The sequence below is a fragment of the Anarrhichthys ocellatus genome, unplaced genomic scaffold (genome assembly GCF_004355925.1).
Source record: "Anarrhichthys ocellatus isolate YVR2014 unplaced genomic scaffold, GSC_Weel_1.0 scaffold74, whole genome shotgun sequence".
In the NCBI taxonomy this organism is placed as follows: Eukaryota; Metazoa; Chordata; class Actinopteri; order Perciformes; family Anarhichadidae; genus Anarrhichthys; species Anarrhichthys ocellatus.
Genome location: NW_022280104.1, coordinates 798,043 through 824,419, shown reverse-complemented (window position 1 = coordinate 824,419; position 26,377 = coordinate 798,043). Strand labels below are relative to the sequence as shown.

General features: G+C 41.7%; 1 protein-coding gene across 5 annotated transcripts in view; it reads left to right on the top strand.

The window, feature by feature from the left end:
- Nucleotides 1-26,377, top strand: part of LOC116397856 (CUB and sushi domain-containing protein 3-like) — a 214,581-nt gene that overhangs the window by 160,238 nt on the left and 27,966 nt on the right. For 3 of the 5 annotated variants that reach the window (XM_031873725.1, XM_031873723.1, XM_031873722.1), the window contains 12 exons: nt 1,236-1,424; nt 1,867-2,025; nt 3,272-3,460; nt 5,814-5,999; nt 6,858-7,052; nt 7,857-8,030; nt 9,477-9,650; nt 10,299-10,472; nt 12,849-13,034; nt 14,239-14,412; nt 18,990-19,172; nt 21,845-22,021. In XM_031873725.1, the coding sequence (XP_031729585.1) occupies nt 1,236-1,424; nt 1,867-2,025; nt 3,272-3,460; nt 5,814-5,999; nt 6,858-7,052; nt 7,857-8,030; nt 9,477-9,650; nt 10,299-10,472; nt 12,849-13,034; nt 14,239-14,412; nt 18,990-19,172; nt 21,845-22,021 (2,160 nt within the window). The remainder of the gene's footprint in view (nt 1-1,235; nt 1,425-1,866; nt 2,026-3,271; nt 3,461-5,813; nt 6,000-6,857; nt 7,053-7,856; nt 8,031-9,476; nt 9,651-10,298; nt 10,473-12,848; nt 13,035-14,238; nt 14,413-18,989; nt 19,173-21,844; nt 22,022-26,377) is intronic. The other 2 variants (XM_031873726.1, XM_031873724.1) reach the window with 1 other exon arrangement.

The following is a 26,377-nucleotide window of genomic DNA, read 5'->3' as shown; positions in this document are numbered from 1 at the left end:
ACTGTGCAGTGTGCCCTTGTGACATCAGTGTTCGCAATGTGCCGAAAGGCTTTGAGGTGGCACGACTTCGTTTTCCTTTGTGTGTTTTACCCTTGTGGCCTTGTGGTGCAATATGTGAATATGCACTTTTAGTCATTGTGTCAAAAGTGTAAATTCATGAACAAATTCAGCCTGCACATTTCAGAGCATCGAATTAATGAAGAGCTCATCAGGTAATTCTTTACTCGAGTATGAATATTGATCATGTCTCTCTCAGACTGTCAAGCAATGGTAGTGAAGAAACATTGCTATTTTATTTTAGATCGCTGTGATAATTTATTTTCTGAACAGATCCAGTTGAGATTTATTGCCTCTCTAATGAATACTGTTACACTTTTCTTGAATTATTTTAAAAGAAAGTCTTCTATTCTATAATTTTCTCGGTTGTTTGAGATAATGTTATGATACATGTTGATTGACATCTGTTCCCACAGAGGGCCTGGTGTATTGTGGTGATTTAAGAAATGCATTATTTAGAAAATCCCTGACTTTGACTTGTTGGAGATCAAATCTGCCTGTTATCCTTTTAGCCAAAGGCTGTTCTAGTTGAAGCCTCCGCAGTGACTCGCCAGCGGGAATATGCATACTGCTTTGTGTAACAATTCTTCCCCTGTAACTTTTTTTTCTTGATATATGTCCGATTGTTTCCAGTGACCTTTTCATTTGGAACAGTTGTTCGCATTAACCTTTTATATGTGTCATGTTTCTTCACTAGTGGCCCAGAAGAGAGACTTCTGTTGCCAGCAGAGAAGGAAAGGAGAGAAACAGAACTGTCATTATTTCAGACATGCCAGCCTACAGGAAATGAAGGGAATGCTCTGAGCCGATACACATGAACTCTCGCACGCACGCACACACACACACACACATCATTTTTTCCATACAAAGTTAGCTGTCTCACCTACTGAGTATTACTGTTTGATAGATTGATATCGGGGGAGGGGGCAGAATCACCAGCTCAGCCTTTAGGTGCAATATCAGTCTGGCTGAAATGTAATTGTTCCAGCACTAGTTATTTTTTCAGTGTAATTTCTCCTGTCACAGTGGAGCTTTCCTGTCTTTCCTCCCCTCAGCTCATCTTGCCTCTTCTCTTATTGTGCCTTCCATCCCCTCTCCTATAACTCTTTTTCGTCTGCGTTCTGCCTCCACTCGGTTTTCATCTCCCTCTTTCAACCTCTGTCGTTTTCTCCTCCCAGTCCAATGTCCAGCCCACGAGGTGCGTTTCGACTCAACGGGGGTGATCTTGAGTCCAGGTTACCCCGATAGCTACCCCAATCTCCAGATGTGCTCCTGGCTGATCAACGTGGAGAAGGGTTACAACATGACTCTGCACTTTGAACTCTTCCAGACAGAGAAGGAGTTCGACATCTTAGAAATATTTGATGGTGGGTTCTGCTGGAATTTTGAGGTTTGGGGTCTATGGTAAAAATTAAGTTAGCAAAATCCCAAAAATGCTACTTAGCTGAACTTATTAATGCATCTGTCTGAGTGCTTTTCGGTAATACATTCATACTGTCTTATATATATTTTTTATGCTCTACTTCTATATGCAGCATCCATGTTTTGAATGTGGCATCTCATAGCAGATTTATTGTTCGAGCCATGTGTTCAGTAAAATAAATGCTACTCTTTGGTTGATGCCATGATTGTCATTTAGAAATGTCACGGATATTAGGTCTGGTGTTGTCATAAGCGTATCTGTAATTATTGCTATTTATATATAAAAAATGATAGATGTACCTTCATGTCTGTCTACAATAAAACTTGTCTTCGACACAGATTTTGTTTCTGGGAAATTGAGTGCGTGCGTGTCGTATATGTGTTCAGGTCCCAACATCTACAGCCAGAGCCTGGCCTCGCTCAGCGGTGACATTGAAACTCCCTTCAGCCTGACCACCACGGGCCACCAGCTACTGCTGCGCTGGTCCTCTGATCACGGCACCAACCGACGCGGCTTCCACATCAGATACGTGGGTGAGTATCAAAGTATGTATCCAGCTTATAATCATATTCTCTTTTTATTAGAGCTATTTGAATATAATTCGTCTCTAAACTACAGTATGGTGATAAAAGTCATGGGTTTACAACTCATTGTAAGCACTGTGTTGAGACACTTCATCTGAACGAGGGATAACACTACAGTAGGGGCAAATATTCATTGAACCTTTCGCTGCTGCAGCGACTGCATATTACTGTGGATACAATGTGACCCCATCATTTTTATCAGTGTGCTGTGATGGCTCCGGGGTATTATTTGTTGAGTTTTTAATATCGGTTAATTTACAAAAAATACTTTGAATTTCCACAGAAATGATAATGGATCACAATAGGAGATGTTCTCTCACACAAAAAACATGAGGCAGGAGGAAAGTAACTGGAAGACTTCCATGCTGTTTTGCACTCCTTAATTAAAAAAGGTTTTAAATTCTTAATTGTCTCTTTAATAAAGCAAGTGGATCATCGGGACTCTTCTTCCATATGAAATGCATCAATAATTATGAAAAAGCACAAAAGACATTTATCTTTCATGTTATGTCACTCCATAATATTTAATATACTAGTGTTACTTTGAAAGCAAGTCGGTGTGATGAATTTTGTAGAGAAAACTCCTCTTTGACTTGATTGACTTGAACAGGAGCTGCCCTAAACCCCAGCGTGTGCTATCACATGCTATCTCCCAGTCATGCTGATTTGAAAGAATGTTTGACAGCTTTTGTGAAGCACACAGCCCTCCCTTGGATTTTCTGTCCCATCGGCTATTCCGTGCTCATATTCTGGAAATCTAATTTACCTTTTCTGTGTTGGATTGGCTGTAAGATGAGGGAGAGGAAGGCTGTGGAACAAATAACTGCAGGATGCACCAGTATTGCATGTGTTAAATCAAATTAAATATGTCCGTGCCCATAGTCCAGAATAGTAATAATGTGATTTTGAGGACTTCTTTTGCGGTGTGGCTCATCACCCGAGTGAGTGCTAACTAGATGTGACACTCCTCGGGCATCTTCCTTCATTATCTTTCTGCATTTAAAATGGAGCCTTACTGCAACCAAAATGTTCACCTGAGTCTTTCTCTAGAGGAGCTTTGTTAATGCCTCTCATCCTTCTCTCTTTTTTTCCTGTAAACATATAAGATAAGCATCTGTTCTCTATTCCCTTTCCTTGACTTCATTCTCACCTTCTCTCCTGTTTCTCGCTCCTCTCCCCTGTTCCTTTATTCCTCAATCTATTGCAGCGATGTACTGCAGTACCCCAGACTCCCCACAACACGGCTTTGTAGTGAGCCAGACCGGGGGTCATCTGAACAGCATGGTGCGCTGGGCCTGCGACAGGGGGTACAAGCTGATTGGAAAGGGCACGGCTGTGTGCAAAAAGACCACCTATGGCTACTATGCCTGGGATGCGCCAGTTCCCGCGTGTCAAGGTGAGCACATCCGCCCTGGCAGCCTTTTTATTTCCAACTTGAGCATGCCTCTCTCCCTGTTCTTCACTGCCTCTGCACCCCGGTGCTCAGCAGGCTGGCATACAGGCAGGCGCTTAAGGCACCGGAGTGTCTCAGCCCAAGCCCTGTTTTTGTGTTGTTAGCAGCTGAAGTGAATCCCGCCTGATTGAGAGCCAGTAGCCCGTCAGGTGGAAAGGAAACGGAAATCAATCCTCCCTTCGTCTGTCAATTTCCACTTCTTCAAATTACTTTGGCTAACTTTCCATTAGCATGCAGTGTCTGCTGCTGTTGGGTCTCACTCAACTAATTGGGTTCTTTGATGCGCACATGTGAAATGTGTGCATTTACGTGCGCATGATTGCATGCACAGGCACAAACACACACACACTCACTCACTCACTCACTCACAGAGCAGCAAACAGCAGCAGATGGTGTGCTCAATTGCATTTTAGCGCGATGCATTGAAATCAAAATATGTATGTCATGTACTGTAAAATGATTTCAAAAAAACTTCACACCTGTGATTAATTCTGTCATTTTGGTAATTGCACATAGCTTTTCCAAAGTACCTAAACCCAACCGTGGCTGCAAATTAACTAATATATTCATGTAGACGCTGTCGATCTGCTATCTGCTAGATGGTGGAGATTGCATTACAGTATGTTCAATCCTGTGTATGATAATGTACAGTACATTAATCCACCATTGCTCATGCGTCTCAGAGCAAGAGCAAATGACCTCAAATAAGGTTTCAGGCCCACTGACCCTATACGCTTAGGAAAATAATTCATCTTTCTAACATTGAAACTTTCCATCGGCAGTGTGGAAAAATGTTTAGTTTAGCTTGTGATTAACATCTGTTAGATTGTGACTTAGCAGCGCTCTCAAATGAATGTTGATTGATTCTCTCATGGGGTGGTGAGGGGCAATGTCTTGGCTTCAGGCCATTCTGGCATGTTCCTACCTTTGATGTTTCTCAGTATGCAGCTACCAGTGCTGCTCCACTTTATCATATGTGTGTTTGCATAACTGTTCCCGTTTAGTCTGGCCCTGCAGATGTTGGTTTCCCCGCTCTACTCTCTCGGTCTGACTTGGCTCTGATGATAAACACCTTGAAACCTACTATCTTGAGCTTTCTGTCTGGTTTAAGCTCTGAGGCCACAGTAACCCAGATTCACTCTGTGTAGGGGCAAGGACACACAGGGCTGTGTGGGAGTCTTTCCCCCAATGTGCGAGTGCGTCATAGGAAGAGTTACTGTTGAAACTAGTTACATGTACTAGTCACTGTTTTCAAATTGCCCACTGACAACATATAATCGTCCCAGATATTTATCTGGAAATTTCACTAACTTGGTTGAATAGGTATTGGTAAAGAAGCTAACTTTCTTACATGACAAATATTCTAAAACCTTAGAAGAATAAAGGATATCATCCTCTCTGCAGTGTGTTGGACTACTTCCACTCTCAAGGGGCCAGTCCTACATAGAATACATCGACTGCATGGATTTCTCTAGTTGCTGAAATTTCACGAGCAGTTTTTTGGATTCAATGATCTCTAATAATTACAGAAAGCAAAGGACTTGGTTAAGTGTTGGCATTACTCAAGCATGCCAGCATCATCATTATAAATGCATTGGGTGGGTGGAAATACTTGCGTCTTTCGTGAATCGTTGTCTGTGGTGGTAGGCGTATACTGTTTTGATTTTCGGGGAACGTCGCACTTTTGCAGTGACCCTGTAAGAGACTTCTTGACTTGTCGTAGCAGGAACAGCACTGGTGCAACTCATTTCGTTAATGATGGCTCAGTTCCATTAAGTGGTCCAGTGAGCCAGCACGCACAAACACCAGAGATATGGCACTGGCTCAACTAAATCGAATGCAGTCATTATTCATGTTACTAATAACACCTGTGCTTTCCCTGCTGTGACATGTCAAAGTGTTTGCCGAGAGAGAGGTCTGTTGTCGCACTTCTACAGAGGCATTCAATGTCAAAGTTGAGCAAATCATTTTGTTCTGGGTTTGTACTTATTTTAATTGTAACCATTTGAAAGGAAAATAACAAAGTAACACATAGCTGCTCATGTGAATTACATAACTAACAATTGACATTGTTGTGTACCACAAAGGAGTTGCACACTACCTAAACGCTTGTGGAAGTACATACACGTGTATTTAACACTTGCTCACAAAAATGGGACCGTTTATGTGCTTATACATACTGTTTAAAAGAGCATGCGCCTGCGTTTGTCAGGCGTCCCTCTGTAAATCTCTCCAGTATGTGTCTTGTACTGCACACAAACATGTGTGTTGACAACCGTCCTCCCGCCGCCTACAGCTGTGTCATGCGGTGTGCCCACTGCACCAGTGAACGGAGGTGTGCTCGCCACTGATTACTCCGTCGGCACACGGGTGACCTACTTCTGCAACAGCGGCTACCGGCTCTCCTCCAAAGAGCTGACAACCACAGTCTGCCAGCCAGACGGCACCTGGAGCAACCACAACAAGATACCCCGATGCATCGGTGAGTAGAGGATGTTTATGGGAGAGCAATTTAGAGAGGTGGGACTAACCGCAACCCATCGCAGGGGAAGTTGAGAGATGAGGATAGGGAAAAAAGTTATGGAGAAGACACTGTGATTTTGAAATTGTTTGACAGCTGTGTTGGGAGACAGAAAAAGTGAGAGTTTAAACAGTTCTCAGGAGAAGTTGTGGAATATCAAACAGTTCCAACAAAACACTGCTCTGTAAAGGAAGGTGTCATGGAATATGGATTGAAGTCCCACCAGAACCAGGCGTTCTGGTTTCATTACGAAAACACTAACTTGTTGGGTATTGATGATTAGATGGGTGGATGAAAAGGAGGAATAGTTGAAAGGAAATCTGTAGCTGGCGCTGGGGTGAGTGTTTTACATGCCAGTGCAACGCCTCCAAGTTTGAAAGTCAGTTTAACGAGTGATTGACAGCACTGTTTACCATTGAGACCAATGTTTATTCCCTGCTGTATGTGTCTCACAGCAAAAAGGGAAACATCGTTTTTTTTGTTAAACTCATTTGGTTTTAGAGAATGCCAATTCATAAACAGCTTTGTGTTGGAAGAACATTTATATACAGTAACAGCAGAAAAGTTTCATTTTACATGGATTCATCTATTCAACTGATTAAAATTCAAATGTACTAGATTAAAGTGTTTCGTTATAACTATTTCTATTTGTTCTACACTGTTGGGTTGGTACATATGTTTACAGATTTTGACTTAGCAGTGTGTGTGTGTGCGTGTGTGTGTGTGTACACAAGAGATGAGAGACGGAAATTGAAACAGTCAGTCCATTTGGATCACTAACAATGTCCACTCCCCACCACCTTATTTCCTTTGGCACAGTCATCATGTGCCCTAGTCTCAGCTCCTTCTCTCTGGACCACGGGAAATGGAGGATCGTCAACGGTTCGCACTACGAGTACGGAACTAAAATAATCTTTACCTGCAACCCCGGATACTACCGTGTTGGCCCCGCCCACATCCAGTGCCTGGCTAATGGGGTGTGGAGCTGGAGAAGCGAAAGGCCTCGGTGTAGAAGTGAGTGACAACACATGAAATCAACACTTGCAGATTACACACATTCACATAAACAATGAACTAACCAAAGGGATAATGTTTCGTGAAATTAAATCTCCGTTATCTCCATTTTTTGCCATTGCAATATCATGAAAAAAACATTGGCGAATGCACGACCGTCACATGTACTGTAATTCCACAAATGCACTGTATATGTTTCATTAGTTTCATAGGAAAGATAGACTTTTAGACTATTTGAATACAAAGGTTCAATTCCCTTCTATTCTATGTCCTGCCTCGCCTCAGGCACACTAGATTCATGGATTATGATGTTGCAAGACTTGAAGAATTGAACACCTTATTCACAGCTCACCTAATTAACCGATGATGCACTTTTTTACTCTTCGTTTCGTCCTGTCTCAGCCTAGGCTAGGTTTACTTCATTGCAGCAATGGGTAATTAATGGGTAGTAAAAGCTTTTCTTTGCTGCCATGGGAGCTACTTTTTGAGTAGCAAAAGAGCTGAATAGCCTGTGTAACGGCAAAAGGAGATGCCAACCAGCATGATGAAAGATATTGCTTCAAAGGCAAACACCATCATTATCCTCCCCACGATACAGTACAGGTCACTCTTTTATTGCATTAAGGTCGGCAAGATGGGTGTAAATGACTGCTCTCTCCCGTTGACTGAAGATTTAAGCCAACTTCCATCTCGTCTTGCTCTCTCTCTTGTTCTCTCTCACTCACTCTCCTGGTGTCTTGATCTTTCGTTCTGTGCCTCCTCCATCTCCATCCTGTTCTTACTATCGTCTTCATCTTATTGCAGTCATTTCCTGTGGGGATCTACCTACGCCTTCTAATGGGAAGAAAATTGGCACCCAAGCAACCTTCGGAGCGTCGGCCATCTTCAGCTGTAACCTTGGCTACGTTTTAGCCGGATCCACAGTTAGAGAGTGTCTCCTCTCCGGCCTTTGGAGTGGGATGGAGACTCACTGCCTGGGTAAGCAGGGTCTTAATGTTCTCTTTAACTTTATAAAGGACAGCCTCGACCAGGGTCAAACGCTGCGTGCGATCTGTTCGGACACGCTTTAAGTTTTTTTTTTTGGGTTGGGCCAACATGCCCAGAATAGAACCAGATGGGGAAGCAGAGGGTGGCTATAATTGGTTCTGTTGCCAAGTGTGTACGGCCAATTACTACAAATATTTGGAAAGATGTCTGTTTTTTTGTCGTCTGGTTCTGACATCATGCTGCCGCTTTATATTTTCCTTTCCTTTTGGGCTGGCACAGAATCTTTTTTTTGCAACGAACTTAAACTGATTGAAGCATGGCGCTGTACAGTAGAGCCCCCCGAGTCAGTGTGGTTTGTTGTTAAATGGGAGAGAGCACTTGTACAGCCAAGGCTGGCCTGAATCTATGAGACACTTGCCAAGCTGTACCAGCACAATTTGAGCTTGTTGTTAAGATATATAAACAAGGAAATAGGCTACAGCTTAGCTTACAACAGCTCATCTCGGCTCTGTACTGTGGAAGAAAATGAGATGTACGTAATTACTTGAGCTGCATTCAAACCCACACAGCAGCAGACTGTGACGGTTTTACCTTGCAGATGCAGTAGCCCGTTTATCAACGCCGTGGCTCCAGCGCTCCAAGCTCCGTTCAAGATTGGTTCAGTTCATTAAAAGAAGGGCACCTCTCTTGTTTAATAATGTGGCTGTCGGGGTTAACATAGCCAGGGCCCTCTCGGTATAGTCGCCTACTTCAGCACTATCTTCGTACAATCTGGCTGCTCTCAAGTGGAGTGTGATAATAAAATGCTCGGCTGAGTTTTTGGGTGCGCGGGTGAATTAGGGAAATCAGACTCGCAGTCAGTGGCAATTTCCCAGCTTTTAAGTGTCAGTGGAAATCTTAGCAAGATTTCTCGTCTCTGAAAGGCATTTATTGTAGCTGAAAGTAACACAATTACGTGCATGAGCGTGTTGCACAGATTTCGAGGAGTTTCACATGCGTCCCTCTGTCTACTGTAGATGAGAAAAGCTGAGTTATCACCATCAGAGAAGCTGAAGCCAATATGAATTTAGAAATGATAATTCAGAGATAATGAGCTGAAAAAAAAACTTTCCAAATCCAATATGTTTCATGAATACACAAACTAAATTTGTTTGCCAGCATTATTACTCCGAGACTTTTTTTAAATCACCAGTTTCCTCATTTCATTTTATAATACAGTTGTCAAAATGCAAAGTTATTCAAATGTGACGACACAATCAAAATTGTGTTTCTACCCTGCAACTATCGTCCATTAGTTCAGCGGACACCGCTGCGAGCTACTATTCTCAATCACTAGAGAGCTGAATTTAAGTATTGCACCACATGAATGATTGGCTGCTGTAGTTCAATTAGGATTTCTAACAACTGAATTGTCAATACTGTATGTTTTTCCTGCAGCCGGTCACTGTGGTCTACCGGAGCAGATCGTCAATGGGCAGGTGATCGGGGAAAACTTTGGTTATAGAGACACAGTGGTTTACCAATGCAACCCTGGATTCAGGCTCATTGGCTCCTCAGTGCAGATCTGCCAGCAGGACCACAACTGGTCTGGACAGCTCCCAGTTTGTATCTGTAAGTACTTTAACACCAATTCTCACTGCCTCATTGACTGTAAGAGGGATCGGGTGTGCGTTGTACCGGAGTTTCTCACCATAGATTCTTCAGATGGGAAAAGAGCTGATGGAGATGGTTGTATTTGTCGTTCCTGGATTTTAATTTGATAATTTTAACAAGGGCGCCTTTAATAGGTAAATTTGTATTTAAAAGAAAGGGTTAATCAAACGTGATGATTTGATTGCATTGTTAAAGATTTAAATCACTGTTAAAAAGCTTCCTGCTCCTTCAGTTATAGAAGTGCTGAAGTCAATAGTTGATGCATATCCTCATAATGTGATTCTTAATCTCCTAGTCACCTATTGATGGGATGCGATGTGAAATGTGCTGTTTACCCTTTCCAAAACGAGATCACGTCTGGATTCATAATTACCCTATTGTCCTTTTGAGGTTAATTATATGATAATTATATTCCTATGATAGGTGTCACTGTACGTCACCTATTGATCATGGTTATTGAATTTTCTCTCTCTCTTTCCACACACTCTGTATTTTTTTCTCACCCCCTCCGCTTTACCTTCCCTTTGTGTCCATCCTTTCCTCTTCCATCCTCCGCTCTACCTCCTCCTCTCTGACACGTCCCTGGCTGATGCGTGTCAACTTCAGCTGTCACCTGCGGCCACCCAGGTAGCCCTATCTATGGCCGCACCACGGGCGATGGCTTCAACTACAATGATGTGGTGCACTTCTCCTGCAACAAAGGCTACACCCTGGAAGGGCCCTCCACCACCCAGTGCCAGGCCAACCGCCAGTGGAGCCAGCAGCCACCGACATGCAGAGGTAAAGTCCAGCTACAGAGCTCCTGCAGAACGGATAGATGATTGGCAGCTGGACTGACTCAAAGTATCAGAAGGATGCAGATGTAACTTGACAGTTGAACTAAAAAGCTGCTTGTCTCTGCCAGCATGTTCAGCTAAGGCTCAGAACACAGACATTGCCTGAGGAGACGAAACAGACAGGGCGGGGAGCAAGAATTGCGACAAGAATTTGCAATCAACAGATTTGTCACATCCATATGCATCTCATTAACCACCTGCAATTATCCATTTCTGAAGAGGGTACCTGTCAGTGTATCGCTACTACTAAAGGTGTTTTACTGTTTGATAACAGAAGCCACTTCTATCTAATTCTTGCTCCTGTGAAGCAGGCCAGCCCGTCAGTAGAGCAGGTAGCTGCCAGTGAGCAGAAGTAGGATCCAGCCAAAGCGTTGGAACTGAATGAAATGGCTTTTGCCGGTGCTTTGTGATGGTTCGGGAATCAGAGGCTAGGATGACCAGAAGAATTCGGAAGCCAGCAGATGTATCGTGATCATACAGGAATCAGCGGCCAGTGACCGCCAGCTTGCACAGGCATAGACACAGAAGCAGAATGGATAGAGGTAGTGTCCACATATCTATTGATCTGAATGAGAAGAATCCATATCTGTTCTACTTGTCTGAGTAAAGCATTAGGCAACAACATCTGGAGCCCTTGCCTCGGGAGTAGAAGCAGGGAAACGGCAATAACGAGCTTGCAGCTGAATGTATGGAAAGGGAAGAGAAGATGGGGAATTGTTTCTGCAATTTTACTGCCAGTTGTTACCAAAAGGCTTGCTGCAGGGAGAGATTACTTTGACGGCAGAAAGCTTGGAGTACATTAAGTGGAAGACATCTTATTGAGTGTGTCAGACGGTGGCTGTGTTTTAGCTGTGTCCAATTTTAGTTTGCCCAGGTAAGGCTCATTAGTGGTGCGTAACAATCAGCAGCGCTCCAAACATTTGTTTGTGTAGGACCGTAGCAGAGAACTCTTTTCTTGTGAGGCCAAAATAATTTTGACCGTTTGACAATGCTTTTTTTCCCCGAATATATTTTCCACCATTTCCATTTTTTTCCCCCGCAAATAAAATGGAAATCGACAATAGATATGTAATGCAGAATGATGGAAGCTATTTATTTTAACAATTCTTTGAGGGGAAAAAAAAGAGCTTTTTCATATTTGCCTTTGAAAATGCTTCTAGCTTTACAGATATGTGTTGCAGTGTGAAGCTGTGATTAAATGTAGCTACATGTGATCTCAACTGGCTTAAACATTCTACAAGACAAGGTAACAGATCCGGAAGTAATCATTAAAACCCAATTAAAGAAAGCCTATTTTAGTGATATCCATTGTGTCTTTAATTGGTCTGCTACCTCTGGTTCTGCAATTCTTGCCAGACTTTGCCCATTTAAAAATATCCCTCTCGGCATGGGCTTTGTTGGCAGTCAGATGTGAAGAGACACAGTTTTCATTACTGTGAATGGCACCATGGAGACGGACCTGGTAAAAGATCAAAAGAGTAAAATCACATTAAACTGTCATGACTCCCTTTGTCAAAATCTGTTTGTTTCCACTAAGATTTTCTCACAGTTAGATAGCTTTTCCGCATATTAGCATTATTGATTTAATTTAAATGTTGCTCTGAGCTTAATTTCACCCTCATTTATTTTCAGGTGTCTAAACAAGCGGTGCGGTTTTAGAGACTTCAACTGCCTCTTAAATAGATGCGTGTGAATTTGTGACAATAGACGTGCCTTTACTTCTTTTGTTTTCAGGAGGAGGCATTGGGTGACATTATCATTGACAATGCTTAAATATAGCCTGAACTCACTTCTCTTCCTATTTGTTAAATAAACAGAAAAGGCCACTGATCGGGTCATATCAACAGTTCTATTATTAACTCACTGTGGGAGCATGCTGACAGATATAATTTATGCAAATGAGGCTCCAAACAAAGGAGACTTCCAGGAAAGAAAAGTCAGATCACCAGTGAAGATGCTGGGTGGAGTTAATTAGGCAGATTGCCACATGCCTGTTTTAATATATGTGCCGTCTTGTTTTTTTACTCGATGCCATATTGAGGAAAAATGAGGGTAAAGAGTGTAGATAAGACTCCATTCGGGGCCACAGGAATACTGGCTTTTTTTCCAACATTTTGTTCTTCAAGTATGCAGCTCCAGCAGTAATTTGCCTGAAATGAAATAAAAAGTCTGTCTAGCCTGGAATATGCTTGCAGTAAGTACAATGTATTTGACTGCTACTTTCAGTATTCTGCTGTCTGTATTCTCCCATTATGATTAAACTAATTGAATGACTCATGATGGCATAACTATATATATATTTATTTTCTTTTTCTTTCAGTGGTAAACTGCACAGATCCAGGTATCCCTGCTAATTCTATCCGGGAGAGTAAGATCGAGCACGGTATCTTTACATTCGGCAGCGTGGTCTTCTACGACTGTAACCCGGGATATTACCTATTCGGCTCGTCGGTGCTCACCTGCCAGCCGGTGGGCCACTGGGACAAACCTCTACCAGAGTGCATCGGTACAGTGGCTACTTTTAATATTTCCTTTGCGGTCAGCTGGCAAATCGCATTGTTCTTCTGTCTTTTTCCTGTACATTGTTCAGTGCGTCAGCCTATCCTCTTTTCTCCGTAATTGGTGCATTTGTGCAAAAGTTAATTAATTGAAGCAAGAGATGCAAGAGTTTCACTCTCTATTGAGTGTCCACAACCTTGTTTGTGTCCTCATTTGCTTCTAGTGTTTAAATGGCACAAGTTGCTAAATGCTGTGGCTGAGAGCAGCTGTGTAATGTTCGATGCCCCAGTGGCTTATGGTTACGTTGCACTGTGTTTAATGGAGAAACTGTCATAGGTCCAGTTGTTCAGGCTATAGCTAATGTTCCCTCAAAACCAAACGCTGAAATTCTAGAACAGTCTATGAAATGTAGGGGTTATCTGAGGTTTTAATGTTGCTCTCAAACACCTGGCTCTTCATGCACTCTACGTTTGCGCGAGGCCGCCAACAGTAATGACCTATTTCTAGTGAAATGATCAAGAGTAAGACTCTACATTTAGCACACAGGCTCAGAAAGCCCTTCATGTCACGGAAGAGCGATGACGCACAGAATTTACTTTATCAAGTGGAATTTGAATTAAAGAGATACACAAGAGTGTCTATCTCAAATGTTTGTTTACGTCGCTGGGCTTCACTGACTCTTTGTTTAAGAAATTAGTTTTGCTGGCATTTCCTTTGCATTATGAGACTGAGCTGATTGAGTGACAGCACCCACAAACAAAATGTAAAGGTCAAGAGAATAATAAAGTAGCACAGCAATTGATGTACCAAATCAGATTTTAGTGAGCATTGAGCATTTTATTAAGTGTATATACAATATTACATGAAATTGACTTCTCTTTTATGGACAATGATTATGACAATGAAGTAGCTCTGCAAAAGCAAACCAATATCTTTAGTATTAAGGCACAGTAGTCTTCTCACATGGTTCCCTCTACAGAAGCTTCCCTGAGCTGCTAATAGACTCAAGCATTGTAGCTCAACATGCTACCGGACTGCTTGTTGGTTTTCGGGAAGTGTTTCTTGATGAAGCAGCGAGCAATGTGATTATGTCTGTTCCTCTTTCATCAAGCCATTTATTAACAGTAGAAAACATTGGGTCGTCTCACCAATGTCATTGTGAGTGGTGATTTTTGCTGAGCCATGTTATTTCCTCACTCTCTGTCATGCAGAGGTGGACTGCAGCCACCCAGGTACACCTCCCCACGGAGTGATGAGCGGGGAGACGTTTACCTTTGGCTCCACGGTGCGATATTCCTGCTCTGGAGACCGCCAGCTCATAGGAGACTCATCACTCACCTGTCAACTGAACGGACACTGGAGCGGTCCACTGCCCCACTGCTCAGGTACACAAATATAGTCGTGTACACACACACACACACACAAGCATTCCTGCATGCTTTCACACAACAGTCTTTCTCTTTCACTCTTCCTTATGACACTGAAATCAGTATTGTATTACAGAGTGATAGTTGTTTGATTTGTTAAGTAGAGTTTGCTTTTATTTTAACTTGGTCTGTGCTTCCTACGCAGAGGTTCTCTGTTTACCCGAATGTATTAAAACATATTTTCTCACTTACCTCTAGTGATATCAAGCCACACAGATGTTAGTTCTGTTTGTCCAGGCTTTGAGATATCTTTGTCTGAGATTAATGCTATCACCCCAATATAATGGAGTTTAATGGAATTCTGTTTGTGTAGTTCATAGCAATAAAAGATGACTCTTAAAAAATTCAGCAGCTACATTTTTTTTGTTTAGAGAAACAATGGCCCTAATACTCCACAGAGCCCACTGTCAACAGTTCTCATAAGGACTATTTCTTTGGTAGTAAGTCGTTCAAATGAAAGCTTTTCACAGCAATCTCTGTGGATTGTACAGACTAATCAGGACACACACTCCAGAAAGATAAGTTGCATTTGAATTATTTAAATGCAATTTCTCAAACAAAATTCAAATAAACTCCATTGTATTGGTGCCGGAATTTCTTTTCAACAAAACCGAACATCTAGTACCTGGGAGCCCCGGCATTGATTGGATATTTGGCTAGAGCCTGTGTAAAGAGAAAACAAGCACAGGATATTTATCAGCCACTGTGGCTCTTACAGGATTTTTTTTTTTTTAAAGTGCACCTGCATAATAAAATATCTGACCAAAGTACACTGATGGTGGATCAGTACGAAATAACCCAAACAATAACCCTTGCCCATCATTCCTCTTCGATTCAGTGATGGGGAGTTAGGACTTCACTCCTCAGCCAAAGAAAGTGTCGGAGCAAATGTTGCTTCCTACATAGAACAATCAATCGGGAGAGAGAGAGAGATCACCCCTGACATAACCTGAATGCAGACTCTGGCAACCAAAAGTTTTAACTGAGTTTTCTGTGTCCAGTGTTCAGCACATTTAGTTGCAGGCTCTTCTCTGAAAGAAAGTGTACTCTATGTCTGCAGAACTACAAATTCCCCCCCCCCTCAGTCCTGTGTGTTCTCCCCTCCCATCTCACTTAAGCATTCCTGACTATTTAAGTGGATTCTCTTTACTGAATGTTCACTTGGTTTGTTCAACTCACTGACCCAGAAGTAATGTTTGTAAGCAGACTCATATGACGGTGGTTTTCTTCTTCTTCTTTAAATGGAAGTGCAAACTCTCCACTCACCTTCAATATTTTGTATTTACTAAGACAGTTGGAAAATAGCGAGGCAGTCGAGAAGTTAAACTCCGATGATGCCCGTGATTGCAGGGACTCAAACCTATCTCATTGTCAGAGTTTTCATGATATTTTTTTTCTTAGTTTTGCAGAATGGAAGGAGTGACACGGAGGTGTTGTGCAGTATTTCTTTGTTTGCACCTGCATAATTATCTGCTGTGTACAGCCAAATAGCTGTTTGTAGGCCTGAAATGATAGCCTTCAAATCTAAAATAGCATGTAATTGTAATGCTCATGGTCAAAAGTAGTGTTGCAAGGTAGACAAATGTTTTTCTTCTTCAGCCTAGTATTTAAAAGCAATGTGGCATATATTGTCGAGATGCTTACATGTAGATCAACATCCTACTGTTACGACAAACATGGAAAGTGAGGATTGTCATTGTATTTCATTGCTTTGTATTTCATTTTATCACTCCCTCTGCCTATGTTTGTTTCGAAGAAACCCGGTCAATACACTCTGCTTTAATCTGGGCAAAACACATTTAATACCAAACTAGATTCAGTGCATTTCATTTAACTTGTCCACAACCTAATCAGCATCAATTCATCACTTGAAAAGTGAGATAAGTAAAGCCAATATGAATCTGTTCCCAAGTATTTAAATTGTCAAAGAGCAATCGGTGTTTAGAGAGTAAACCCCTGTGGAGGAATTTGTGCTGCAGAATAAGAGTCCTGGGTCAGTGACCAGAGGATTTCAGTCATAATAGATGACGCTGTGACTTACCGAGCTAAACAAAAAGGATGTGCTGAGGTGAGCCACAATACAACAGCACATTTTTTTAACAGATGCTGATAGGAAAATGAATGGCATTGGATTGAAAATGGAATTGGAAGCAAGACCCAATCATGATCATATAAATTGGAGATGTGGTACATGTGCATATATAATAACAATAATAATAATAATAACAATAATAACAAGAAGAAGAAGAAAGTACAGAAATGATGTACTTCGATTTTTTGTGACCTGTAGGACACGGATGCATCTTTAATATTGATGTTGGTTGTAGGTGGTAGTTAGAGTGTTTGTCGCATTGTCCTCACATCGTCACATTGTACTGCATCAGTGCTTCTAATTAACTATGAAATCGACAACTTACAATGGGGGAAAAAAAGAGACCTTTTGTGTAAACATCTCACAATTAATCTCGATGCATCTCAATGTATGGCATACTCAATTTTCTGTACTGCTGCACAGAGGCTTGATGAATTCGTATCCATGAAAGTGAACATCTGTTTCAGCTGCTGAAGAACTCGGAACCACAACACAGCTTTAACCGAGTTGTTGCTTACAGGATGTGAAGCTGTGATGCAGCAAATTCACAGGCACATTAGCAAAAACCTTCTGAGGTGGTGCATTTAGTACTGCAGTGTTAGCTAAATATATGACCGATCTGGAAAAGGGTTAGTGTATGTTTAAAGCCTCTGTCCGTTGATGCCTCTGTAAGGATTTTAAAGTTTATTTGCAGAAAGGTTGCTGCGGAGTCTATAGACGGCTTTATCTGTAGCACTAGAAATTATTTAAATGGCACATTTGTATTCTCGGAGTGTGTTCATCACCGATAGCAACACAATAATTTGGGTTATGAATTCCTCAGAAGTCCAGCCCAGCCTCAGCAACAGTCCTCATCTATGTATCATCCATGCATCCTTCCTCTCATCTGTCCTCCTTTGTTAATTAGTAAGAGGAGCCTTAAAACTGCTTGCGAAGCCATTCCCATTTTGTGCGCTGCATGGCTGAGTTGAAGGCCTTATTATTTCCTCACAAAGGAAGCCTGGTGAACAGACATTAACTCGGATTCAAACCAAATCCACCAACATCCCAATTAGAGAGATTATAGCTGTCACAGTACATGCCGAGCCGGGCTGCCTCACCTAACCGAAGGAGTCTAATGAAGCACCGTCAGCTGCTGTGAGACACACACGCATATGTGCACACACACAAGTGGACATGCACACAAACGCAGAGAAAACAAATAAGTATGCATATTTAACATGCACTTGCAAAGACAAGTGTATGCAAGTACAGGCACAGACGGAGAGGAAGACTCAAACACACATTCAACAAGTACACTCTGACAGACATATGCAGAACAAAGGTAGGCAACGGTACACTTATTTTCACACACACTCATTGCTTACCACAGCCACGCACACACACACTAATTATCTCCGTCGCTAAGCCCCTGACCTGACAAATCCAGTTTGTGAGCAGTGGGATGCGTGTAGAAGATATGAGCTTGTTGTTTGTCCAGTAAGGCTTTGTCAACAAGTCCAGTATTACCGCAGCTGATGCACAGGGAATGATGCACAGGGTGTGTGCAAAGCTCAAGGAACATGATCTCGCAGCCTTATAAAGCACGGATCCTTCACAAAGAGACAACACATACTGAACTGTACAGACAACCATAGTGATCTACCTGTCTGTCTTTCTCTCTTGTCTGTCTGAATGTCTGCCTATCTGCACTTCGGCTTTGTCTGTTCCTTTTTATATCTCTCTTTCTGTGATACCCTGTCTTCTGATGCCAAACATTTTTCTCTTTTATTACCTCCGCACAACACTCCGCTCTGCTTGCTGTTAATCACAACATAAAATGTTCCGTAGTTATGGCACCACCCTGACTTCATACCCATCATCTTTCTCTCATTTTCTATGGCTCAGATAGAGAACTTTTCTTTTTTCACCCATTGGCGATGAACCTAATGAGAACACGAGAAGAGACTATACAAGAGCCACAGCATCTTTTTTTTAGTTAATTTATAGATGTGCAAGATGGGTACTCCACGGAACGAAAGACAGGAGAGATGATTCAGGACAGTGAAAGCGCATTTGGCATCAGAGGTCAAACTGCATTCATCATTTCTCATAACCACAGCTGGTTGCCTTTTAATGCTGGCCCTGCTGTTTTTATGGACAGAAAGCTCCTGGTGTCAGAGCAGTGAAAGGTATTGGTCCTCCAGGTTGTTGGCGCGGTGACAACTGCTCATTGGTGCATTGTGTGTTTTATAGCTGCCTCACGGAGGACTGAAAAGATGTACAGTTTGAGTCTAAGCCCTCTCTGTATTGTCCCTCTGCTTGACAGGAACATTGTGTTGTAATTCACTGCCGTACCAACTTAAAAGGGCCCATCTGTAAACACAAACATAGACAGTCGAAGTGGATGGCATCCTCGGAGTCTTGTTTACATTGCCCCCTGTCTGGTTATCTCCCATTGCAGGCGACTCGGCAGACACCTGTGGGGATCCTGGCACACCTGGCCATGCCACCAGGGAGGCAGGGAACTTCAAAGTGCGCAGCAAGGTGCGCTTCACCTGTGCAGTGGGACATACACTGTACGGGTCGGCAGAGAGGATCTGCTTCCCCAACGGGACCTGGTCGGGCAGACAGCCATTCTGCAAACGTAAGGGAAAGCTGTCAAATATTTCTGTGATGTTACTTATGAAACGGTAGGAGGGGAGTGCATAGGGGTCATACACACATACTTACTCATGCACACGTATTCACACACAGGCCCACAGACGCCATAAAACATATCCAGTTACACGGAGAGATGCACTAGGATAAGGCATCGAAGCACTCGTAACACCAAATATTGTCCAATACCAAAAGCTGCCATTGAAGGCTTGGGGAGATTCCTAGTCTTTATTATTCTTTGAACTGATATTTAAATTTTAATTTTAAAATGACCCACTGATGAATTTGATATGTTCGCTTTGTTAAATTAGTTTTGTTATGGAACTGAACGTCTCATCAGCTGTAGTATTGAACATTTTCAAACTGTAACCAGCGGTGTCTTACACACAAAGACACCGTTTGCAACACATGGGCAGCATGCAAGCGCGAGTGTACAGATAGATGCTCATGTGCATCCACACCTATGCACACAAATGATTGCAAAAGCTCACAAACGCTACTGCACCAGATGGATAAGTATCTCTCTGCTGCATTCTGGTGTTTCCTGCCAGCACATGGTGACTGTGACTAGCTCCCAGATTGCAACCAAAAAATTCATTAATTCCAGACACCTAAAGCCAAGTTCTTTTTGGATTGTGATGAATGAATCATTGTGGATTTTGAAGATATTAGTTCACTGAACGGCAGCTCTACATCTTGCATAAATTACCCCCAGGGGTCAACTGGATATGGAAGCAAATGTTTGACTGCTTCTGCTCTCTTCTACTTACTGTCCTTCAGGTTGGCACGGTGCTAGTGTCATTTTTAATATGATAGGCTCTCTGAATTACTCTCTGTATATCTTTGTTTTATTCCAACTCTCTTGTTTCTCCCTCTTTTACTGTCCGTCTCTATCTTTATCCTTTGTTTCCCCTGCTCTCAGCCTTTTTTCTCTTGCTTCTCCCCTGATTTCTCTCTGTCTTCATCTCATTGCCTGGCTGTCTCCCCGTCCACTACTCCATCTGTCCCTTCTCTCTCTCTCTCTCTCTCTCTCTCTCTCTCTCTCTCTCTCGGTCAACCTTACCCTCCTTTTACTCCACATCTCTCTTCCGCTACCTTTTTATCTCTCTATCCCCCGGCTGAACTCCTGATTTAAAGATAGTTTTAGCTGTCCCTCCACCTCAGGAGGGAGGGGCCAGAGATTCACTGGAGCCTGAATGAGTTTCAGTGCTGTCTGTCTGTGATCTAAAGCCCTGTCTAGTGTTAAAACCCATCCATCCATTATCCGCAACCTTTCACAGTCTCTGGGAAACGGTCACTGTGGATATTCAGCTTAATATTTTCACAATACCATCAGGGCCTGTTTTGTTTGTTTGTCATCATGTCTGTCTTGAATTATAAAAAGAGGAGCCAAAGAGGCTGTGTGTGTGCATAAGCTTGTGTGGGCATTTACAGTAATGTGAGCATGATGGCACCTGCTGTTATTTGGGTATGTGCCTGAGTGATGCATTTGCACCTTGGGGGGTGTGTGTGCGTGTGCGCGCACATGTGGTAATTGAGAAATCACCATCGCACCTACAACACGTCTGCCTCCTACAAAAATCACTATTTCAGATTTTCCAGGCAATTAGGTGATTGAGAGAGCAAATCAGCTCATAATCAGACATGATTTGGAGCAGAAGAAAAACACATGAAACAAACTCTGTCGCTTCCCCTCTTCAGGGATACATTTAGTTGGTGTATTCTGGGACTGACGTAAAGGACACCTTAGTTGAGTTCACTGTAGAAAGTCTATTGTGCGTTTAAAGCAACACTTTCCATGGAATTCAGCCTCTTGTCTGAGTTCAATATGTGCTTATTGCCAGGAGTGATATTTCATATATTATAAATAATTCTGCATGCATTATTCTTAAGTGTTAACTTCTGCTTACTCCTACCGAACATATATTTGTTTATTTAGAATTTGCTGTATATGTTTACTGTTCATTTTATTGGTTATTCTTTTCTCTTTTTTTTTATTTTGTGTTACATTTTCCAAAATGAATCTAATATTTTTCATTATTTCGTCAAATTTGATCAAACTAAAAGTGTTGTTGTTGTTTCACCACAGCTGCCAATTTTCCCATTACTCCTCCGATCCTCTTCGTGTTTTTATACAGCACTAAATGTCATTACCATGGATGTACTATGAGACTTGACAATACACAAACTGCACTTAATCTACTGCACCAGCTCTGCTCACTAGCCTCTCTTAATAAAGCGGTGATGCTGGTTCTTTACGTGTATGGTTCACAGCTTCTTCTTTTAAAATAATAAAGCAGATGTGAGGCACAAACGCATAATGGGGGGACTCTGACACAAGCCAGTGATTTCTATCTGCCCATTTCTGATTGTTCCCCCTGAGTGCTTATCGGACAGAGCCAAGAAACTACAAATATTATATCGGGTCAAAAGCAAAACTGCAATTATTTCATAAATACATATGACTATTGACACAATATGGAAGAAATATATTTTTCGCAGCCCTTTAATCACCTTGAGACCTTCAGAAGTCATCTTTCAGCCACCTTCGAGACTCCCAGCTGTCGGATTGTGAATCACCGATATGGAAAATAGAAAATGCATTACTTTTTTACACTTGTGACCTTCACCTCCTCTCTTTTCTCCCCTGTGTTGCAGCGGTGCAGTGTGGGAACCCAGCCACACCTGCTCATGGTCGTATTTCCCGCGTGGATGGCACAACCGTCTCCCACTCCATCGTGTATTCTTGTATGGAGGGCTATTTCCTTGCTGGCTCGCCCACACGCCAGTGTCTGGCAAATGGCACGTGGTCTGGTATGACTCCCAACTGCACAAGTGAGTTTTATATACACAGAACACCAAAAAACGCAACAGAGCACACTTCATTGTCCCGTTGGTGCATAGCAGTACATTGCTGACCAGTTACACATGTCCTAGTCAGTACAGTACAGTAGTGCTTTATGAACAAGTTAAGCATGTCATTTATACTGTAAGGCAGATAAAAAATTAATAAAGACAGGCCTGAAGATGATTTAGCTCCTTATGTCTGCCAAAAGGAGGCGCTCTGAATGATCAACGGCGGTGCTAAAATAGAGTATAAGATTTCAAATGGCGCATAAATCTCTCTGAGCCTTCTCTCCCTGCAAAGCCTCAGAACTGTCAGGCCGTTTTTTTTTTTATTGTCTATTACTCAGCAAATGAGCCTCGTAGTAATTAAGAAGTATGCCAATCTATATTCAATTTGCACCAGGGTGACTATCAAACAAAATTACACATTGTTCTCTCTGAAAATCACCATATTCCTCCTTCCTCATTCTTTTTGCCTGTTATTGAATCACAAGAAAAGATAAATGGTATGGGCATAATTTTCAATTTTGGAATGAAATGAGTCTCCAGAGAGAGACACACAGGGAGGGAGAAGGAGAGAAAGATTGGAAATTGGATAATGATGATCAAACATGCAGAAAGGGGAAATAGCTTTTCTGCCTCTTTTTGCCCACTTTTAAGCCTGCTCATCACCAAACTTATTATTGTTATCCTCCTGCATGCTGTCACTTCACATTGGATTTTCGTGGTCAGTTCAGGGACATCAACACGCCATCAACATCAACAAGATGCCAAGATTGGCTCAGTGTGTCTTCATTAAGGAGGCAATCATTTTCACGGTTCATGGGCAATCGATCATGTAGGTTACCAGATCAAAGTCACACAACATTCTCAAGGGGAGAGAGAGAGAGAAAAGTTCTTCTTCTTTAAACACTTTTTTCTTAACACTCTTGATGTTTGATAAATGAAATTTATAGAGCATGTTAAAGAATTAGCGAATTAGTGGAAGTGCAGTAGAAAAGAGACGGGCTCAGTGAACTATGAAGTAAAGCCAGAGAGCACTAAATAGAATAAACAGTAAACGCTGGTTATTCAGGCAGACTATTTGCCTTGTAACATGCCGTGATTCTGTTGATTTATATCTACTTTTTTAGATTTTAGTATTCTTCTCTTCTCCATTCCTTTCGTCTCTCCCCTACTTTAAACGCTGACACAGACGTTGTGGGGGGGTGTAAGGGGGTGTGGGGTGGGAGGATAGGATTGAAGGAAGACATCACAAAATATCCATTAGTGCAATTAGCAGTCAACAGTCAGATTTCTGCCGCATCAATCAATAATTTTATTTGTGCCCAGTGGGGCAGGTGGTTATGCAGCAGAGGGATGCATACATTTAGCAGACATAAAACACAGGGCATATAAATACAAGCAATAACGATAACAAAACCATCTGATTCTTATTTAAATGAGCAAAACGCTACCAGAAGTCATCGTGGTGTCTTTGCATCCAAAATGACTAAATTCAAAGTCCAAGTCCGTTTTCACGCTGAGCACCCTGTCCTTTTTTGAGATGCAAGTGCTCCAGTGTTGTGACAGAAAAGGAAAAACCTGCTTCAGGTCACTAACACGCCTGAGATATGTCAGCATGGTTCATCAGTATGATACAGTTGGGGATAAACAGAGATCACTGACCGATTTTAAATGCAGGTTTTACTGGGAGCAGGTTCTTGCGCTGCATGCAAACTTCTCTGATTTCCTGCTGTAACATGATCCCTCCCACTAACTTGTTTTCTTGGGAGCAAGTAAATGTACTAAATGAAAAATCGGTTGCGTTGTTGAAGTCAACAGCCTGCAGCTTCTCTGCTTTGTGCTGACTGACTGGGTTTTCCACTCCTACAGATAGACAGGCAAACATAAACATTTATACGCATACTTTGTTTCTGTCTGTCTTTTGTCAGATCACTTTTCTTCATCCACATGACGTGTTTCTAGTTGATGGCAGTCGAAATTTGTATCAGCTGTCTTTCCTTCATGCCAGCTGCTTCTGGCTTATGTTTGGAGAGACGTATCATGCTTATTTCAAGATGACGTGTTTCAATGTTTGTTTGTTTTTTGTGGCTCAGAGTTTAAATGAACTGAAGAACTATTATTCGGCAGCACTCATGTTACACAAAAATATGCATACACATATACTCTATTAAGTACTTCCACATTGTACACATGTATTACATACACATTTTACTGTATTAAAATCATTCTTTTTTTACTCTTGTTACTTTACATATTAAGATTTCTGCATAGAAAGCATACAAAGGGCTTATAAAATATGATGGTTCTTTGACTGAAACTACCAAATATATATAAGTGCAGCTGAAACGATTAGTCGATTAATTGGCAACTATTTTGACAAAACAGATAGGCACAAATAGCCATCAAAAACATCTAGGCTATACAGTTAACCATCCATTTCACAAGATTTTTACCGGTCAGTGTTGTAGCTGTAAACAAATTTCTAAAATGTTGTAGATACACATAGGATGAGATTATTTGTTGGAGCAAACAGTGTACCGCCATCAACTCCAGACGTCTGTTGGTGGCCAAGTGAAGATCCCACTCTGTGCTCACAACTAGCAGCTCTCTGATGTTTCGTGTCAAGATACAAAGTTGGTCTCACCCAGCACGATAAAGATGTCCAAGTGTTGAGGTCGTTGGCAGCAACTGAACATAATCAAACGGGAATTAATTTGAGGGAGGGGGTGTTAGCAGGGACAGCCAAATGCATCAAACTGGCATCTTACACTAAGGTGAGCAAGTCAGGAATGATTTTGTAATAAGTAGGCACAAATTAGGGCTGCAAGATTAAACAAGGGCTTAGAAAAAAGCAATCAAATAGAGGCTGGCAACTTACAATTACATCAGAGAAAGCACGAGGTTAAGACCTGACAATGTAGTGGGCCAACACTTTGCCATCTGCTTACTTTCGCTAATCATGCCATAAGAAGAAGCCAAGAATAAACGTATGAAAAGAGACTCAACAGAAATGACATTACATTCACTGGGCTCACCACTTGAATTAAACAAAAACAAATCTAAATCTCAATGATATAATCATAAAGGTGCATTTTTAGAAAGGGAATATGTAAATAAAACACAGCATGGGTTGTGTATCATTTTGATAAAGCAATCCTAATAGCAAATTCTGTGTGATGATGCTTTCACTGCTTGATCATAGACTGATGTGGCTGCAGCTGTATCATCAACTTCTGTCAATATTTCTTTTCTTCACAAAACTGAACATCATAATAAGAAGTCTTGAAAAATCATTGTTTAGTTATTTTTATTGCCCAGTATGTGCATATGCAGAGACTATCTTGGACATCTAATTTGAAAAAAATGCTGAGTGGAAGCATAGAGCCATTATGCACAATGATTTATTGTGATGACCTCGATAAAATCATGCACAAGGAACAAAATGTAACTACTCAAAAAGTTTTGTGCTGTTGTGCTCCATCCAATTTTTAGTGGCGAGTGGATTTTTGTACATGTCGATACATCGTTGTCCATTGAAAACCATTATTTCCTCATATCTGGAGATTTTAAAGTTTAAATAAATGTTCCTTTATGTGTTAATGGAATTTTCCAAAGACCTTCTAAAACCCATTACATCATCTAACAAATGCATTGTCAGAAAGCTTAAAGCGAGGCTATTATCTGAGTCCGTGAACAGTATTTCATATGGGAACATTATTGTGTAAATCACTGTAACCACGTGTCATTATAATAGGGCCCCTGTGCTCTGCACCATTGCCACGTTCATGTCATATGGGATGGACTGTAGAGATGGGAAAGATTCCCATGTTTATAACTTTTGAGTGTTCCCGTCACAGGACAACTCAAGACGACAGTTGTCTGATTTCAGAGTTGTTTGAATGAGGGTTAGAAAAAACAAAACGTACTGTGCATTAACAATTTAACACTATTTGCAACCATCTAGAACAGTTATAACCATATAAGTAATAAAAAAAACAATTAACACTCAGTTACTGATGAGCAACACACAATTAAGTAAGGACTGCTGGTGAGAGATTGGGAGTTGCACCATTTGTAACTGTACTTGGCACAGCTGTTCAACACTTTCGAGCCACGAATGTGGCCGAGAGGATCATTGTTAATCACCACCCACAATTTTTGCCAATAGCATATGAACAAAAACAAGTGCATGTTTATGCCCTGATTGCACAAATGAACAAATGCATTGTAAGGAAAGCACCAACTTAACTAGAGAAGACTAAAAATAGAAAATGTAGGGGGGGGGGAGCATTTCCTCCCCCGTGCTTACTTAATAACCCCTCACTACTCTTTCTTCAG